The 20,695-nt window shown below is 35.6% G+C and overlaps 1 protein-coding gene across 1 annotated transcript; it reads right to left on the bottom strand.

Moving 5' to 3' along the window:
- Positions 1 to 3,159: 3,159 nt before the first annotated feature.
- Positions 3,160 to 20,135, bottom strand: LOC132854172 (serine-rich adhesin for platelets-like). The gene is made up of 6 exons (XM_060882451.1): positions 20,014 to 20,135; positions 13,518 to 17,171; positions 13,265 to 13,329; positions 5,841 to 13,161; positions 5,637 to 5,722; positions 3,160 to 4,579 (listed from the first exon to the last, which is right to left on the bottom strand). The coding sequence occupies exons 1-6, from the start codon at positions 20,111 to 20,113 to the stop codon at positions 4,502 to 4,504; spliced, it is 11,304 nt and encodes a 3,767-aa protein (XP_060738434.1). The 5' UTR covers positions 20,114 to 20,135; the 3' UTR covers positions 3,160 to 4,501.
- Positions 20,136 to 20,695: the final 560 nt, after the last annotated feature.

Below are 20,695 nucleotides of genomic sequence, written 5' to 3'. Positions count from 1 at the left end.
AACATATGAAATAAAATACGTTCAGTGATTAAGATCAAATAATGATCTTGCTAATCTGTGTACATTATTGCTGCTAGCAATCCAGTGGAAAAAAACTTTAATTTAACAGTAATATTTAGGTGACACCAATTGTCAGGAATGGCAGATTCTGAACCAGATGCAGGGTGCAGACAAGAGTCTTTAATGAGAGTGGGGATAGATGCAGGAAGATAAAAGTGACAAGAGAACAGACAAAAACACAACAGAAGTCACAGAACGAATCTAAATACTGCAGGCAAAATCTCAGTCTAACACAGTCAAATAATCCAGAACCAGTAGGCAGACACAGCAATAAAGGGCAGGCAATAATCCAGGTCAATGGACAGCCCAAGGCAAGCAAAATCTGGAATGTGGAACAGGCAGGTTCGATAAACAGGCAAGGCAGAACAGGAAGCAAAGAAGGACAGTTCTGAGATATGTAACGCAAACTAAAGAACATTGATAACACATTTTCCAAATACAGTATGTCTACTGTCTACCAAATATGTCTACCCAAATTACAATGTCTACTCAAATTACAGTGCAAAAAATAGCAATTGTATTGTCTCATGCCTTTTCAGTTGTGTAGCCAAATGCCTGATAAAGATTTTTTCAGTACACACATTTTAGTAGTCATATAAGTAACAGATAAATGTAGCTTGCACAGTCATTTAATCAAGAATTATGTGTTTTTTTGTTTCTCTTTGAAGTTTAGAACCTAGTAGTTTTACTGACTTTTCCATGAATTTTTGCTTAACCAACACACACAAAACAATAAGTCGTTTTTTTCCCCCATGGTGGTTATGATTCATCCTAGTGACCCGTTCTGTAAGTTACATTGCACCCTTAGGTGGCACCAGTGAGTGTCTTTAAATATTGCAGGGAAACGTAGTTTTTAGATGCGTCCCAAATCGCATACTTATGCACTATTCTATGCTATTTTGTAGTTTAAATAGTGTGACTACAGTATATGCATTTCATGTATAAATGTGATGCGCTTATTCAGCTGATAATACAAAGTTGGACATTTCATGTACTCAATGCTTGCAGCTTTGTTTATGTAGCAGAAGAGGGCGAATAATAAAAAAGAATAATAAATAAAAAATCAAGATGATTTTTTCATCCTTTTTTCATATGTACATTTATGAAGTAGTTTTTAATGTTAACTAATAATTAAAATAGGGGGGCACGGTGGCTTAGTGGTTAGCACATTCGCCTCACACCTCCAGGGTCGGGGTTCGATTCCCGCTTCCACCTTGTGTGTGTGGAGTTTGCATGTTCTCCCCTTGCCTCGTGGGTTTCCTCCGGGTGAGTGAATGAGTGTGTGTGTGTGTGCCCTGCGATGGGTTGGCACTCCGTCCAGGGTGTATCCTGCCTTGATGCCCGATGACGCCTGAGATAGGCACAGGCTCCCCGTGACCCGAGGTAGTTCGGATAAGCGGTAGAAGATGAATGAATAATTAAAATACAATTTCATTTTACACATTTATTTATTGCGGATTATGCTATGAAAAAAACAAGGTTTTGTCTTTGTGCTCCACAATTTGTATGGTTTCTGACCAGTGGTGTAGTCTTCAAAAAAAGTGGTATACTACTACCCCCGCCCACCTCTTAAACCCCCTGTTCCCTGCCACGCTGCCAAAAAAAGAAAAGGAAAACAACCCACAGAAGTCAATGTTTGCATTTACATGACATTAACATTAATGCCTTTAGCAGACACTTTTATCCAAAGAAACTCACAGTGCATTTGAGTTACATACATTTTATCAGTATCTGTGTTCCCTGGGAATCGAACACACAACCTTTGCGATGCTAACATAATGCTCTATGTTTGTTCAGTTACAGTATGTTCCAAACATTTTTTCTATCTATTGTAACATGGACTGTGGAAAAGTGGCATAAGGTTGATTTTTTGATGACTCATCTATTGAACTACATCCCAATCATCGCAAATACTGCAGAAGACCTATTGGAACCCACATGGACCCAAGATTCACACAGAAAACAGTCAAGTTCAGTGGAGGAAAAATCATGGTTTGGGGTTAAATTCAGTATGGGGGCGTGCGAGAGATCTGCAGAGTGGATGGCAACATCAACAGCCTGAGGTATCAAGACATTCTTGCTGCCCATTACATACCACAGGAGAGGGCAAATTCTTCAGCAGGATGGTGCTCCTTCTCATACTTCAGCCTGTCCTAATTAAATAATTAAAAATCAAGGCATGATAAGATTTTATTTTGGTAAAATAAGCTTAATCTAGAGGTCTTTGCCTTTCATATAAGCCACTGCTGATTCCAAATGATCAACTAGAAGTCAAGTTATTATCTGTTTTTCCTACAACTTGGATAGGAGATAGGAGACAAGACTTTTGTCAGGGAGTGTATGGATAAATTTAAAGTAATTAAATATTTCAATATGTTTATGCATTACAGGATTCCTAAAGCAAATATTTTATAGATATAGTTTACATATTTCCCCCCTTATAGATTCAGTGTGGAACCTGCACAAAATGGTTCCACATAAAATGCCTTGGGATGACAGAAGCACAAATACTGAGCAGACATATCCCTTGGTATTGTGCATTGTGCATTGAGCTAACGCAAGTACAGAGAGCATAGTGTTACAATATCTGTAATAGCTCTTATATAAGCAGCAGGATTACATATGTTTGTCAAAAGCTTATTTACACATTGAAGTTTACATCACAGTTAAATGTATATTGTTGTATATTGTTTATAATGCAAACAATAAAAATAATCAAAAAGCAAGGTTTCTCAAAATAAGTGTTGTAGTATTACTATCAGGATATCAGTGATGCGTGAGCTGAATTTGGTGACAATACAGTGTATTACAGTGAAGTTATTGAATATAATTTCCATAATAGTGAAGTTATGGAATTATTTTCATATTTAAAAAATCATATATATTGTTTATCGTATATTGTTGTATATTATTTATAATGCAAACAATAAAAATTATACAAAAAGACATTTCCCCAAAATAAGTGTTGTAATATAACTATCTGGACATCAGTTGTGTGTGAGCTGAATTTGGTGACAGTACAGTGTATATTGTTTGTTTGAAAGCATTAGAAATGCAGTTTCTTGTCTCTCCTTATTGTTCAGATAATAATATGGTGAAAACGGAAGAACAGTATTTTATTTTATCAGGAAACAACACAAAAATTGTCAGAAAGCGCTTAAGAGCGAGGCACACTTTCCTGACCGCTCTGCAAACAGTAGCCTTACTAATATGTTCTGCATCCCCGATGTTATACACAAAACTACAATTCGCAAAGAAACGTAAGGCAACGCAAAGCATCTGCTCCGATTTAAGAGCACGGATTGTAAGAGTGGATGAGATTATGGATCTTATTGACTGTAAAGAAAAACGCTACCGCTCAAATAAAAATCCACTCTGGGCTCAAAAGAATTAATACAGACTCTTCAACAGGATCATCCATATAAGGACACGCCATTTCATTCATTTTACATTTACGGCATTTAGCAGACCCCCTTACCCAGAGTGACTTATATTTTGTTTCAATTTAAACCCATGACCTTCTGATCAGTAGTCCAACACCTTAACCACTAAGCTACCACATCCCACAATCCCTTTGCTGCTCTATGCGTAACTGAAATGTGGGCAATGAATGAGGTGTTTAAACGTCGCTTCCTCTTTAAAAAAGGGGAGGAGACCGACAGAAACTCTGGGTTTACCGAAGAAAACCCCCATACGTACATACATACATACATACATACATACATGCATACATAAATACATACATATATATGCATTTTGCCACACACAGCCACAGTACCCCACCTAAATAGAATTACACACTTTACATTAATTGGCCATGAATAACCATGACACAATACATTTTTTTGTACCTAAAAAGTTATATTTTGCACTCAAATCACAGTTATCTTTTATCGGATTATATATAACAATGGGACGTTGTCTCACTATGAGTCACACAGTTAGAATATATCTTCTAAGTACAGAAACAGAAGACTGTGTGATGGTGCTGAAGTCAGCACAACTATTAATGCAAACTATATGACTGCATTGATGGAGAGTAGTAAAATAAAACACAGCTGTGCTTACATGTTTCTAAGAAATGTCAGGAAAATTAAATAAAATTAATCTGTTGTCAAGCCTTACTGATAATACTGGTGCCTTTTACACAGACATAGTGAAATGCAGCAGCAGTATGCCCAGAAGAACAGCTATGATACTATACACTTTTTACATTTGATTTTTGTATAAAGTAAATAGCATGCAGATACAGGGAACTATAAGGCATTGTCGAGTTTAAGATTTTAACCCAGTTTTTTTTTTTTTTTTTTTTTTTTTTTTTTTGCCAATTTATGTCAAGTCCACACAATAAGTTTAAAATTGCAATGTTTTTAACTGCTTTGCTTTAATATCCACAATAAACAACATCTTTGCCACCGAAGAGAACTGCCACTGGTGATCTTTAAGGCGTGACTTTTTGAATCTTCTTCACTGTAATCGTAACCTTTCCATTAATCTTAGCTTGGATGAGTCTGGAAAACTACAATAAACAAATAAAAAAAATATTTAAAAATACTGGAATAACTGAACAAGATTTTTTTTTATTTTACTCTATGCATGAACATACACTATAGAGCCAAAAGGCTGTGGACACCTGACCATTACAGCCATACAGTATGTGCTTTCTGAACATCCCATTCCAGTTTTAGTCCCCCCTTTGATGTGAATGTTATCCACAAGATTTTAGAAGGTGGCTGTGAGATTTGTCCATTCAGCCACAAGACCATAAGTAAGGCCAGGCACTGAGGTGTTCAGTGAGGTTGATGTTAGGGGTTTCATTCAAACCTTGGCAAACCATGTCCCAAAAAAGATTGGAATGTGCACATATGTGTGTGATGGTTAGGTGTTGGCAACATTTTGGCCCTGTAATAACATTATAATGTCATTATCATATGTGTGTTATATAAGGAATAATACAAGATGGGCTATGCAGGTGTAGTAAAATAACTGACACCAGGGTGGTGTAATATAACCAGTCACAAAGTATCCTGAAGTGTGTTATTTCTTTAATTCTACAGTGATCTCAATTTCAAAATTACACTGTATTAATGAATAACTCATTTTAAATGTTCATAGTCACAGCCACATCCAAAAGTTTGTTTCTGTTCTCACTTACATCACAGCAGCTATTCCCAAACATTTTCTATCACTAGCTGCTCATATTTTTTCCAATTATGAAGGAAATGAATCACATATGTGGTATTAACAACATACATACAGTATGTATATAAGTAACACTTATGAGAGGAGTCTTGAGCCTTTTAAGGTAAGTATGGTTTCTTTGGAGACTGGGACATAATGACTAATTTTAGCTGCTGTAAAGTAGACTGGAATAAAAACTCTCAAAGACATTTTACAGAATTTAACTAATGTATAAACCGATAAAAAAATATATTGCATAATTCGTTAATAAATAAAACATTTTAATTGAGGAATGCCTTGTTACTGGAAAATAATCCACTTTGGGTTGGATTCTTCCTGTATAATAGGAGACACCACATAATATGTTTTCAAGAACAGCAAAAGCATGTCCTTACCTGATCTATATATTCAATGATTGTATCGTTGCTTAGTTCAGTTACAGATAGCATCCTAACCACTGCTTGAGCAAATGCAGTAGAGTCTAGAGAAATTAAAACAAATAAACAGAAGTTATTTTTAATATTAATACATAATACATGCATCTAAATTTTTCTTTCATTGTTTGAAAGGTAAACATTATCACGTGTTAAACACAGTACTTGTTGACGGTGAAGCTGTTGGTGGTCGACTTGTTTGGGGAGAGGTGGTAGTTGGAGGAGTTGTAGTTGTTTTTGTAGAGGCAGTTGTTATAATTGCCGTAAAAGAAGCTGTGTTTGTATTTCCATAGGTGCTTGTGATGTTTATTGAAAAATGTGAAGATGTTTTTGGAGAGATGGTTGTGGTCATTGATGTTGAAGACATGTTATTTGTTGGCATGATAGCTGTTGTTTTTTGAGAAATGCTTGTGATGGCCGTTGTTCCTGGTCCAGTGGTAGTGGTTGTTGCATTTGGAAGAGTTGCTGGTGTTGATGCAGAGTTTGTGGTTGTGCTGGTTGTTGTGGAAAGAGTTGAAAGACTTTTTGTAAAGGTGGTTATATTTGTTAATGCTGTTGGACTAATAGTGGTGGTAGATATGTTTGGGTGAGTTCCTAGAGCTGTTGAGGGTTGAGCAATAGATGTTACAAATAGAGATTGTGGTGTGGTCATGCTTGAGGGAAATGTGACCGTGTTGGTTTTTGAAGTGGTAATTACAGAGGATGTGGGGGTTAGTTTGTTAGTTGTGTTCGTTGTTGCTATTGTAGATGCTGTTGCAAGGGTGGTAGTAGTGGTGTGAACATTTGTTGGAGGAATATTTGTTGCATACATACTTGTCATAAATTGGGCTGATGAATTTGATAGAAAAGATGAAGCTGTATTGCTTGTTGAAGATGTGGTTGTTGAAGGACTTGCAGCAATTATTGTATTTGTGTTTGGAGTATTTGCTATGGTTGATGTTATTGGAGAGATATCTGATGTAATGTGAGAGGTGGTTGTAGTTGGTGTCACTGTCAAAAGAGAAGGAGTTTGGGTGTTTGTTGCTGGAGAACTGTTTATTTTGGATGGGGAGGTCAATGAGATTGTGGGAGTTATAGAGGCAATTGTCATTGGATGGGTGTTTATTGTGGTTGACTGGGTATTTTTATTTGTTGCTGTTCCTGGAAGCGTGGTTGGTAGTGTGATTATTGATGGAATAGTAGTTAGTGGAGAAATAGTGGTTGTTGAGGCCGTTTTTAAAGATGTGGTTGGAGTAAACTGAGATATAGATGTCGAGAGAAAAGAGAGAGATGAAGATATAGTTGTTACAGGAATATTTGGAGATGGAGAGGGAGAATCTTTAGCTGGTAAAGTTTTGGTTGTTGATTGTAGTGATGCAAATGTGGAGGGTAGATATATTTCTTGTGTTGTATATGATGGAGAGGAAGGTAATGCTGTAGACTGATAGTGAACATTGGTTGTCGGTTTTATTGAGGAAGTATATGGTGATGCTGTAATAATTTGTGGTGAGGTTTCTGGAGATTCAGAGGTTAATGATTCATACGTATGTAATGTTTCTGAGGCTTCAGATGTTGATGACTGTTCTGTAGATGATTCTGGGGAAGTATAAGGTGATGCTGTAATTTCTTGTGTTGAAGCTTCTGGAGATTCAGATGCTGTGTGATCTGTAGATGATTCTGGTGAAGTAGATGGTGATACTGTATCTAAAGGTGTAGATAAAGTGACTGGAGCTTCAGGGGTTAAGGAGAGATCTGTTGATGACTCTGGGGAAGAATATGATAATGCTGTAGTGATGTTGGTTGTCACTTCTTGAGATTCAGATGTTGAGTGATCTGTAGATGATTCTGGTGAAGTGATGAGTGATTCTGTAACTGATGGTGTTGAAAAAGATTCTAAAGATTCGGAGGTTGATGATGGATAAATAGATGATTCTGGTGAAGTAGATAGTGAGACTGTATCTGAAGGTGTAAATGAAGTGTCTGGAGATTCAGGTGTTAATGAGAGATCAGTTGATGACTCTGGAGATATATATGATAATGTTGTAGTAGTTTTGGTTGACACTTCTGGAGATTCAGATGTTGAGTGATCTGTAGATGATTCTGGTGAAGTAAATCTTGATGCTGGAACCAATGTTGTTGAAAATGTTTCTGTAGATTCAAAGGTTGATGATGGATCCATAGATGATTCTGGTGATGTGAATGGTGAAACTTTTACTGATGATGAAGGTAACGTTTCTGAGGCTTCAAATGTTGATGACTGGTCTATAGATAATTCTGTGGAAGTATAAGGTGATGCTGTAATTCTTTGTATTGTAATGTCTGGATATTCAGATGTTGTGTGATCTGTAGATGATTCTGGTGAAGTAATTAGTAAGACTGTATCTGAAGGTGTAGACGAAGTGTCTGGAGATTCAGGTGATATTGAGAGATCTGTTGATGACTCTGGCGAAAAATATTGTAATGTTGAAGTGGTTTTGGTTGACACTTTTGAAGATTCAGATGTTGAGCGATCTGTAGATGATTCTGGTGTAGTAGATGGTGATACTACATCTGAAGGTGTAGATAAAGTGTCTGGAGATTCAGGTGTTAATGAGAGATTTGTTGATGACTCTGGAGATATATATGATAATGTTGTAGTAGTTTTGGTTGACACTTCTGGAGATTCAGATATTGAGTGATCTGTAGATGATTCTGGTGAAGTAGATGGTAAGACTGTATCTGAAGGTGTAGATGAAGTGTCTGGAGATTCAGGTGATATTGAGAGATCTGTTGATGACTCTGTGGATATGTATGATAATGTTGTAGTAGTTTTGGTTGACACTTCTTGAGATTCAGATGTTGAGTGATCTGTAGATGATTTTGGTGAAGTGATGAGTGATTCTGTAACTGATCGTGTTAAAAAAGATTCTGAAGATTCAGATGTTGATGATAGATAAATAGATGATTCTGGTGAAGTAGATGGTAAGACTGTATCTGAAGGTGTAGATGAAGTGTCTGGTAATTCAGGTGTTAATGAGAGATCTGTTGATGACTCTGGAGATATGTATGATAATGTTGTAGCAGTTTTGGTTGACACTTCTTGAGATTCAGATGTTGCTGGATCTGTAGATGATTCTGGTGTAGTAGATGGTGATACTGCATCTGAAGGTGTAGATAAAGTGTCTGGAGATTCAGGTGTTAATGAGAGATTTGTTGATGACTCTGGAGATATATATGATAATGTTGTAGTAGTTTTGGTTGACACTTCTTGAGATTCAGATGTTGCTGGATCCATAGATGGTTCTGGTGAAGTAGATGGTGAAACTGTAACTGATGATAAATTAATTGTTTCTGATGCTTCCAATGTTGATGACTGGTATGTAGTTGATTCTGGTGAATTATATGATAATGTTGAAGTGGTTTTGGTTGACACTTCTGGAGATTCAGATATTGAGCGATCTGTAGATGATTCTGGTGTAGTAGATGGTGATACTGCATCTGAAGGTGTAGATAAAGTGTCTGGAGATTCGGGTGTTAATGAGAGATTTGTTGATGACTCTGGAGATATATATGATAATGTTGTAGTAGTTTTGGTTGACACTTCTGGAGATTCAGATGTTGAGCGATCTGTAGATGATTCTGGTGTAGTAGATGGTGATACTGCATCTGAAGGTGTAGATAAAGTGTCTGGAGATTCAGGTGTTAATGAGAGATTTGTTGATGACTCTGGAGATATATATGATAATGTTGTAGTAGTTTTGGTTGACACTTCTGGAGATTCAGATGTTGAGCGATCTGTAGATGATTCTGGTGAAGTAGATGGTAAGACTGTATCTGAAGGTGTAGACGAAGTGTCTGGAGATTCAGGTGATATTGAGAGATCTGTTGATGACTCTGGCGAAGAATATTGTAATGTTGTAGTAGTTTTGGTTGTCACTTCTTGAGATTCAGATGTTGAGTAATCTGTAGATGATTTTGGTGAAGTGATGAGTGATTCTGTAACTGATCGTGTTGAAAAAGATTCTGAAGATTCAGATGTTGATGATGGATAAATAGATGATTCTGGTGTAGTAGATGGTGATACTGTATCTGATGGTGTATATGAAGGGTCTGGTGATTCAGGTGTTAATGAGAGATCTGTTGATGACTCTGGAGATATATATGATAATGTTGTAGTAGTTTTGGTTGACACTTCTGGAGATTCAGATGTTGAGTGATCTGTAGATGATTCTGGTGTAGTAGATGGTGATACTGCATCTGAAGGTGTAGATAAAATGTCTGGAGATTCAGGTGTTAATGAGAGATTTGTTGATGACTCTGGAGATATATATGATAATGTTGTAGTAGTTTTGGTTGACACTTCTTGAGATTCAGATGTTGCTGGATCCATAGATGGTTCTGGTGAAGTAGATGGTGAAACTGTAACTGATGATAAATTAAATGTTTCTGATGCTTCAAATGTTGATGACTGGTATGTAGATGATTCTGGTGAATTATATGATAATGTTGAAGTGATTTTGGTTGACACTTCTGGAGATTCAGATGTTGAGCGATCTGTAGATGATTCTGGTGTAGTAGATGGTGATACTGCATCTGAAGGTGTAGATAAAGTGTCTGGAGATTCAGGTGTTAATGAGAGATTTGTTGATGACTCTGGAGATATATATGATAATGTTGTAGTAGTTTTGGTTGACACTTCTGGAGATTCAGATGTTGAGTGATCTGTAGATGATTCTGGTGAAGTAGATGGTAAGACTGTATCTGAAGGTGTAGATGAAGTGTCTGGAGATTCAGGTGATATTGAGAGATCTGTTGATGACTCTGTGGATATGTATGATAATGTTGTAGTAGTTTTGGTTGACACTTCTTGAGATTCAGATGTTGAGTGATCTGTAGATGATTTTGGTGAAGTGATGAGTGATTCTGTAACTGATCGTGTTAAAAAAGATTCTGAAGATTCAGATGTTGATGATAGATAAATAGATGATTCTGGTGAAGTAGATGGTAAGACTGTATCTGAAGGTGTAGATGAAGTGTCTGGTAATTCAGGTGTTAATGAGAGATCTGTTGATGACTCTGGAGATATGTATGATAATGTTGTAGCAGTTTTGGTTGACACTTCTTGAGATTCAGATGTTGCTGGATCTGTAGATGATTCTGGTGTAGTAGATGGTGATACTGCATCTGAAGGTGTAGATAAAGTGTCTGGAGATTCAGGTGTTAATGAGAGATTTGTTGATGACTCTGGAGATATATATGATAATGTTGTAGTAGTTTTGGTTGACACTTCTTGAGATTCAGATGTTGCTGGATCCATAGATGGTTCTGGTGAAGTAGATGGTGAAACTGTAACTGATGATAAATTAATTGTTTCTGATGCTTCCAATGTTGATGACTGGTATGTAGTTGATTCTGGTGAATTATATGATAATGTTGAAGTGGTTTTGGTTGACACTTCTGGAGATTCAGATATTGAGCGATCTGTAGATGATTCTGGTGTAGTAGATGGTGATACTGCATCTGAAGGTGTAGATAAAGTGTCTGGAGATTCGGGTGTTAATGAGAGATTTGTTGATGACTCTGGAGATATATATGATAATGTTGTAGTAGTTTTGGTTGACACTTCTGGAGATTCAGATGTTGAGCGATCTGTAGATGATTCTGGTGTAGTAGATGGTGATACTGCATCTGAAGGTGTAGATAAAGTGTCTGGAGATTCAGGTGTTAATGAGAGATTTGTTGATGACTCTGGAGATATATATGATAATGTTGTAGTAGTTTTGGTTGACACTTCTGGAGATTCAGATGTTGAGCGATCTGTAGATGATTCTGGTGAAGTAGATGGTAAGACTGTATCTGAAGGTGTAGACGAAGTGTCTGGAGATTCAGGTGATATTGAGAGATCTGTTGATGACTCTGGCGAAGAATATTGTAATGTTGTAGTAGTTTTGGTTGTCACTTCTTGAGATTCAGATGTTGAGTAATCTGTAGATGATTTTGGTGAAGTGATGAGTGATTCTGTAACTGATCGTGTTGAAAAAGATTCTGAAGATTCAGATGTTGATGATGGATAAATAGATGATTCTGGTGTAGTAGATGGTGATACTGTATCTGATGGTGTATATGAAGGGTCTGGTGATTCAGGTGTTAATGAGAGATCTGTTGATGACTCTGGAGATATATATGATAATGTTGTAGTAGTTTTGGTTGACACTTCTGGAGATTCAGATGTTGAGTGATCTGTAGATGATTCTGGTGTAGTAGATGGTGATACTGCATCTGAAGGTGTAGATAAAATGTCTGGAGATTCAGGTGTTAATGAGAGATTTGTTGATGACTCTGGAGATATATATGATAATGTTGTAGTAGTTTTGGTTGACACTTCTGGAGATTCAGATGTTGAGCGATCTGTAGATGATTCTGGTGTAGTAGATGGTGAAACTGTAACTGATGATAAATTAAATGTTTCTGATGCTTCAAATGTTGATGACTGGTATGTAGATGATTCTGGTGAATTATATGATAATGTTGAAGTGATTTTGGTTGACACTTCTGGAGATTCAGATGTTGAGCGATCTGTAGATGATTCTGGTGTAGTAGATGGTGATACTGCATCTGAAGGTGTAGATAAAGTGTCTGGAGATTCAGGTGTTAATGAGAGATTTGTTGATGACTCTGGAGATATATATGATAACGTTGTAGTAGTTTTGGTTGACACTTCTGGAGATTCAGATGTTGAGTGATCTGTATATGATTCTGGTGAAGTAGATGGTAAGACTGTATCTGAAGGTGTAGACGAAGTGTCTGGAGATTCAGGTGATATTGAGAGATCTGTTGATGACTCTGGCGAAGAATATTGTAATGTTGTAGTAGTTTTGGTTGTCACTTCTTGAGATTCAGATGTTGAGTAATCTGTAGATGATTTTGGTGAAGTGATGAGTGATTCTGTAACTGATCGTGTTGAAAAAGATTCTGAAGATTCAGATGTTGATGATGGATAAATAGATGATTTTGGTGTAGTAGATGGTGATACTGTATCTGATGGTGTATATGAAGGGTCTGGTGATTCAGGTGTTAATGAGAGATCTGTTGATGACTCTGGAGATATATATGATAATGTTGTAGTAGTTTTGGTTGACACTTCTGGAGATTCAGATGTTGAGTGATCTGTAGATGATTCTGGTGTAGTAGATGGTGATACTGCATCTGAAGGTGTAGATAAAGTGTCTGGAGATTCAGGTGTTAATGAGAGATTTGTTGATAACTCTGGAGATATATATGATAATGTTGTAGTAGTTTTGGTTGACACTTCTGGAGATTCAGATGTTGAGCGATCTGTAGATGATTCTGGTGTAGTAGATGGTGAAACTGTAACTGATGATAAATTAAATGTTTCTGATGCTTCAAATGTTGATGACTGGTATGTAGATGATTCTGGTGAATTATATGATAATGTTGAAGTGATTTTGGTTGACACTTCTGGAGATATCTGTATATGATTCTGGTGAAGTAGATGGTAAGACTGTATCTGAAGGTGTAGACGAAGTGTCTGGAGATTCAGGTGATATTGAGAGATCTGTTGATGACTCTGGCGAAGAATATTGTAATGTTGTAGTAGTTTTGGTTGTCACTTCTTGAGATTCAGATGTTGAGTAATCTGTAGATGATTTTGGTGAAGTGATGAGTGATTCTGTAACTGATCGTGTTGAAAAAGATTCTGAAGATTCAGATGTTGATGATGGATAAATAGATGATTTTGGTGTAGTAGATGGTGATACTGTATCTGATGGTGTATATGAAGGGTCTGGTGATTCAGGTGTTAATGAGAGATCTGTTGATGACTCTGGAGATATATATGATAATGTTGTAGTAGTTTTGGTTGACACTTCTGGAGATTCAGATGTTGAGTGATCTGTAGATGATTCTGGTGTAGTAGATGGTGATACTCTGATTCAGATATTGAGCGATCTGTAGATGATTCTGGCGTAGTAGATGGTGATACTGCATCTGAAGGTGTAGATAAAGTGTCTGGAGATTCAGGTGTAAATGAGAGATCTGTTGATGACTCTGGGGATATAAATGATACTGTTGTAGTGGTTTTGGTTGCCACTTCTTGAGATTCAGATGTTGAGTGATCTGTAGATGATTCTGGTGAAGTAAATCGTGATTTGGGAACCAATGTTGTTGAAAATGTTTCTGTAGATTCAAAGGTTGATGATGGATCCATAGATGATTCTGGTGATATGAATGGTGAAACTTTTACTGATGATGAAGGTAACGTTTCTGAGGCTTCAAATGTTGATGACTGGTCTATAGATAATTCTGTGGAAGTAGAAGGTGATGCTGTAATTGTTTGTGTTGTAATGTCTGTATATTCAGATGTTGTGTGATCTGTAGATGATTCTGGTGAAGTAATTAGTATGACTGTATCTGAAGGTGTAGATGAAGTGTCTGGAGATTCAGGTGATATTGAGAGATCTGTTGATGACTCTGTGGATATGTATGATAATGTTGTAGTAGTTATGGTTGACACTTCTGGAGATTCAGATGTTGAGTGATCTGTAGATGATTTTGGTGAAGTGATGAGTGATTCGGTAATTGATCGTGTTGAAAAAGGTTCTGAAGATTCAAAGGTTGATGATGGATAAATAGATGATTCTGGTGATGTAGATGGTGATACTGTATCTGATGGTGTATATGAAGTGTCTGGTGATTCAGGTGTTAATGAAAGATCTCTTGATGACTCTGGAGATATATATGATAATGTTGTAGTAGTTTTGGTTGACACTTCTGGAGATTCAGATGTTGATTGATCTGTAGATGATTCTGGTAAAGTAAAGCATGATTTCGGAACCAGTGTTGTTGAAAATGTTTCTGTAGATTCAGAGTTTAATGATTCATCTGAAGATGATATTGATAATGTTGATACTGTAGCTGATTCTAAAGGTAAGGTTTCTGAGGCTTCAAATGTTGATGACTGGTCTATAGATAATTCTGTGGAAGTATAAGGTGATGCTGTAATTGTTTGTGTTGTAATGTCTGTATATTCAGATGTTGTGTGATCTGTAGATGATTCTGGTGAAGTAATTAGTAAGACTGTATCTGAAGGTGTAGATGAAGTGTCTGGAGATTCAGGTGATATTGAGAGATCAGTTGATGACTCTGTGGATATGTATGATAATGTTGTAGTAGTTATGGTTGACACTTCTGGAGATTCAGATGTTGAGCGATCTGTAGATGATTCTGGTGTAGTAGATGGTGAAACTGTAACTGATGATAAATTAAATGTTTCTGATGCTTCAAATGTTGATGACTGGTATGTAGATGATTCTGGTGAATTATATGATAATGTTGAAGTGATTTTGGTTGACACTTCTGGAGATTCAGATATTGAGCGATCTGTAGATGATTCTGGTGTAGTAGATGGTGATACTGCATCTGAAGGTGTAGATAAAGTGTCTGGAGATTCAAAGGTTGATGATGGATAAATAGATGATTCTGGTGATGTAGATGGTGAGACTGTATCTGATGGTGTATATGAAGTGTCTGGTGATTCAGGTGTTAATGAGAGATCTGTTGATGTCTCTGGGGATATAGATGTAGTAGTTTTGGTTGACACTTCTGGAGTTTCATATGTTGAGTGATCTGTAGATGATTCTGGTGAAGTGATGAGAGATTTAGGAACCAATGTTGTTAAAATTCTTTCTGTAGATTCAAAGTTTGATGATAGATCCATAGATGATTCTGGTAAAGTGAATGGTGAAACTGTAACTGATGATGAAGGTAACGTTAAGGTTAAAGTTAAGGTTTCTGAGGCTTCAATTGTGTATGACTCGTAAGTAGATACTACTGGGGAAGTATAAGGTGATGCTGTAATTTCTTGTGTTGAAGCTTCTGGAGATTCAGGTACTTTGTGTTCTGTAGATGATTCTGGTGAAGTAGATTGTGATACTGTATCTGACGGTGTAGACATAGTGTCTGGAGCTTCAGGTGTTAATGAGAGATCTGTTGATGACTCTGGGGATATAGATGTAGTGGTTTTGGTTGACACTTCTGGAGCTTCATAAGTTGAGTGATCTGTAGATGATTCTGGTGAAGTGATGAGAGATTTGGGAACCAATGTTGTTAAAAATGTTTCTGTAGATTCAGAGGTTGATGATGGATCCATAAATGATTCTGGTGAAGTAGATGATAAAGTTAATGTTTCTGATGCTTCAAATGTTGATGACTGGTATGTAGATGATTCTGGTGAATTATATGATAATGTTGTAGTGGTTTCGGTTGACACTTCTGGAGATTCAGATGCTGTGTGATCTGTAGATGATTCTGGTGAAGCAAAGCATGATATGGGAACCAATGTTGTTGAAAATGTTTCAGTAGATTCAGAGGTTGATGATTCATCTGTAGATGATTTTGGTAAAGAAGATGTTGATACTGTAACTGATTCTAAAGGTAAAGTTTCTGATGCTTCAAACGTTGATGACTGGTCTGTAAATAATTTTGGGGAAGTATAAGGTGATGCTGTAATTGATTCTGTTGTAATGTCTGGAGATTCAGATGCTGAGTGATTTGTAGATGATTCTGGTAAAGTAGATGGTGAGACTGTATGTGAAGGTGTAGATAAAGTGTCTGGAGATTCAGGTGATATTGAGAGATCTGTTGATGACTCTGGGGATACAAATGATAATGTTGTGGTGGTTTTGGTTGACACTTTTTGAGATTCAGATGTTGAGTGATCTGTAGATGATTCTGGTGAAGTGATGAGAGATTTAGGACCCGATGTTGTTAAACGTGTTTCTGTAGATTCAATGGCTGGTGATGGATCCATAAATGATTCTGGTGAAGTAGAGAATGAAACTGTAACTGATGATAAAGTTAATGTTTCTGATGCTTCAAATTTTGATGACTGGTATGTAGATGATTCTGGTAAATTATATGATAATCTTGTAGTGGTTTTGGTTGACACATCTGGAGATTCAGAGGCTGATGATCCATCTGTAGATGATTCTGATAAAGTAGATGGTGATACTGTAACTGATGCTAAAGTTAAAGTTTCTGGGGTTTCAAATGTTGATGACTGGTCTGTAGATAATTCTGGGGAAGTATAAGGTGATTCTGTAATTGTTTGTGTTGTAATGTCTGAGGATTCAGATGCCGTGTGATCTGTGGATGACACTGATGAAGTAGATGGTGATACTGTATTTGAAGGTGTAGATGAAGTGTTTGTAGCTTCAGGTGTTAATGAGAGATCTGTTGATGACTCTGGAGATATAGATGTAGTGGTTTTGGTTGACACTTCTGGAGCTTCAGATGTTGAGGGATTTGTAAATGATTCTGTAAATGATGGTGTTTGATTTGGTGTTTCTGTAAATGATGGTATACTTCCTGGAGATACAGAACTTGATAAAATATCTGGAAATTCAGATGGTGATACTCTAACTGATGGAGTAGTTAAAGTTTCTGACGCTTCAATTGTTTTTGTTGGTAAGGAGTCTGGGGATTTAGTTGTTGATGACTGATCTGTACCGATCTGACATTCTGTGGAGTTAAAAGTGATGGTGATGATCAGTTATTATGAAATATATTATATTGCATTATTGTATTGCATATAGTTTACTATGTCTGCTTTACTTTAAGAAAAAATATGGGATTTTATTAGAAATCATACAATATTTATGTCAGGTATACATCATAAAGAGCTACAAATATTTATATTTATATACACACACACACACACACACACACACACACATATATATATATATATATATATATATATATATATATATATATATATATATATATATATATATATATATATATATATATATATAGTAGAGCCACATCAGACATTTTGGAAGTGGAAGCGTAGTTTCTAATGATAATATTGTTGAATATACAATATAATTTGCATTTATATTTTTATTCTTAATGCAGACCTATTTTTTTTATTTTTGAGAACTTTTTGTAAAATGGTACACAAATGATGTAATTCCATAAAACCGTAACATGCTATATGTTTTACAAGATGGCAGTAAATATGCAGAAGTTTTATTTTGTGTTTCATTAGTAATTCATTATCATATTGTAGTGACCATGCATTTTGAGATTGATGTTTTTTTGTGGTCATTTTAAGTTTTGGAAGTTTCTCCAGCAATTTCATTTAAACTTCTTTCTTGGGCGGTAATGTGATCATTATAACAGGCACTTGTGCCTGTAATAAAATTAGATTTTGTCCTTTTGTGTTTTTTAACAAAACCCAGAAATAAGTATTGAGTTTTTAGTCTTAGCTTTCCTTTGATGCAGGATAAATGGATGAGAATATGTAAGAAAAGAAAAAAAAGCATCTGTGTCTATGACAAGGATCAATGGAATTTGGATTGTGAGAAGACAGATAAATAATTGTTCATCTGAGTATTAATATGGTACAACAATAATCTTTGGAGGTTTTCATCCCATAAATAGTTTTATCTTAGAATAATAACTTTTTACACTTTTACTTAGTACCGTACAGACATGGTACCTTGTTCTTAACTCTTTACAGTGTAGCTTTAATATTTCACATTATATGGCAAACAATACCACAAATTGAGTGCAACTTGAGATCAGCATGCTCCTTTTTATTAGTATCCTTAACATTTTTGTTAAACAACAGTTCTCTTTACATGTTTTCAGGTTCTTTGTTTTCTGCATCATTTAAAAATATACAGTATACAGTATCTGGAAAACATGTCTATTCTTAGTTCAGTTGTTGTACTGTTCACATTTTGAAGAATGCTAAGATCGCCGTGTTGTTAATTGTTAAACAGTTAACTACACTTTAAATGATTTAATAAAAAATACTGACAGGGGGATTTCTTCTCTTTGCCTTAAAAATGTGTAAACCCACAGAGAATGCTGTATTCCATTTCCTATTGCTGCTACTATTATGAAAAATGACAAAAAAGCATGTTTTTAAGTATTTAAAGACCAGTAATTCGATCTATAATTACATATATCAGTAATTACAGTATTACTCTGTAAATATACAGTGGATTCCTGTAGACAATAATGTGTATGTATCTAAAGCATATAAAATAATATGTAAATTATCTTACAATAGGATATTAAATTTGGTAATTACAGCATTATACTATTCATGATGATTATAGTAGTAGTCTTGTGAAAATACAGTAAGTGGCTAGGAAGTCAGCGTCCAATATTTTACTGTAAAAGTGCTGTAAATAGTTTAACAGTGTACATTTTCCTTGGTGGTTTGGTGCATACTTTGTTTTTGACTTTTTTCCATTACCAAGTGAACTGCCCCTTTAAGGCTTTGATTCAGGTTCAGTATGTTGAGCTTGTGTTTATATATTCAACACTTCCAGCACTGTCACTAAAAAGCCATGAAGGACAAATTGTACTGATTCTGAGAACATAGACTCACCTTGTTATGGAAGACCTAAGAATAATTATTTGCTTGTTATTTGCTTGCTTTTTTCCTATATAAAACTGATTTGTTAAAATAAATAAAGGAAAATTTAAAATTATTATATATTTAGTATGCAGATATAGCTAGTGTCATATCAGATTGATATCCATTTTCTCTTGCAGCAAATGCAGGTCCAAAGCATGATACTAGCACCACCATGTTTTTTAGAAGGTATATGGATCTTATGCTGGAATTCAGCATTTTTATTTCTTCAAAAATAACGCTATTCATTTTAAACCAAAAATGTCTGGTTTGGTCTCATGCCTCCACAAATTATTTTTCCAATAGTCATCTGGCTTGTCCACATGATCTTTAGCAAGCTTCATGGGCAGCAATGTTCTTTTTGGAGAGTAGTGGCTTTTTCCTTGCAACTCTACCATGCACACCAAGGTTGTTCACCTCATGGCAGACTCACAAACATTAACATTAGCCAAAGTAAAAGAAACCTTTAGTTGCTTAAAAGTTACCATTACCATTTTGGAGTTATCTTTATTGGTTGACCACATCTGGGGAGGGTATAGAATCTGCTTGACTATAGATTTTTGGAGTTAAAAATCTTTAAAGATGATTTTGTAACCTTTTCCAGCACAATGAGCAAGAATAACTCCTTTTCTTAAGTCCTCAGAAATCTCATTTTTGTCATAAAACATTTCCTACAAATTACAAATGTGCGTCATGAACATCAGTGTTTAATATATTATTCTTTAAATAAAAATAGGGCACTCACAGAGACGTAATTGAAATAGGACAGACACTAATTTTACCTTACCTCTGATAATCTTTTAGATCATATTTATGCAAAAATATAGAAATTTCACAAACTTTCAAGCAACATGGTATACACTAAAACTATGTCAGTGTCTACAAGTATGTCAATATCTCAGATAATTTTAAGAAATACCATCTTACCTGTATTTGTAGATTGTCCTTTAATTATTATAATGCATCCAATGACTAATGTAAATTTAAGCATTTTGCCATACTGTGATATAAATGCAGCTTTCAACATGATAATCCTTAAAGTTTTTCCAAATAAAGTGTGTTGTATTCAGCTGTTGGTTGAATAACCTCTGAGGATTGACAATTACCAGTATGGTTATTATAAAGCTCTGACTCCACCTCCACCCTCATATACAGTACTCAAGAAGAACAGGTTCTCAGGGAAATGCCATTCTGTGTCCTAAATGTAAATACAATTTCGGTGCATGTTTATTGGAATATTGTAGCTCATTTTAGACTTTATTTCTTTATATTCACAGTGTGATATGCTTCTTTAAATTTGTTTATATATGTACATACATAAAACTACATGAAATAAGTTTATATTTAGATATTTGTGTTTTTAATGATTTTGGTGCTAATTTGATCTGTACTTTCATTAGTCCCTTGAGATGTTAGCAGTTGAGGGCTGCTCTGATGTCAGGGGAGGCATTATTATTGTTATTACTAGTACAGTTTTGCTAATGTTTTATGGGAGAAATATTTTTACTTGTCTCAAACAAAAGGGACAATGGTCAGGGTTTGATGGTACTAAAAATATAACTTATTTTACTAACCATTTTCCAAAAACATTCAACATTTACAAGGAATA

This window comes from Tachysurus vachellii, chromosome 1 (assembly GCF_030014155.1).
Source record: "Tachysurus vachellii isolate PV-2020 chromosome 1, HZAU_Pvac_v1, whole genome shotgun sequence".
Lineage (NCBI taxonomy): Eukaryota > Metazoa > Chordata > Actinopteri > Siluriformes > Bagridae > Tachysurus > Tachysurus vachellii.
This window is presented reverse-complemented; position numbering and strand designations above follow the sequence as displayed.

Bases quoted from the DNA above. Each gene is read 5' to 3' on its own strand.
- LOC132854172 (XM_060882451.1), bottom strand. From the start codon at position 20,113: ATGTTGAAAGCTGCATTTATATCACAGTATGGCAAAATGCTTAAATTT. The intron at 13,330-13,517 runs GTCAACCAAAAC...CAACACGATCAG, and splicing joins ACATCTGAATCTCCAGAAGT to TTACAGAATCACTCATCACT. The intron at 13,162-13,264 runs GTGACAACCAAA...CTACACCTTCAG, and splicing joins CAACATCTGAATCTCAAGAA to ATACAGTCTTACCATCTACT.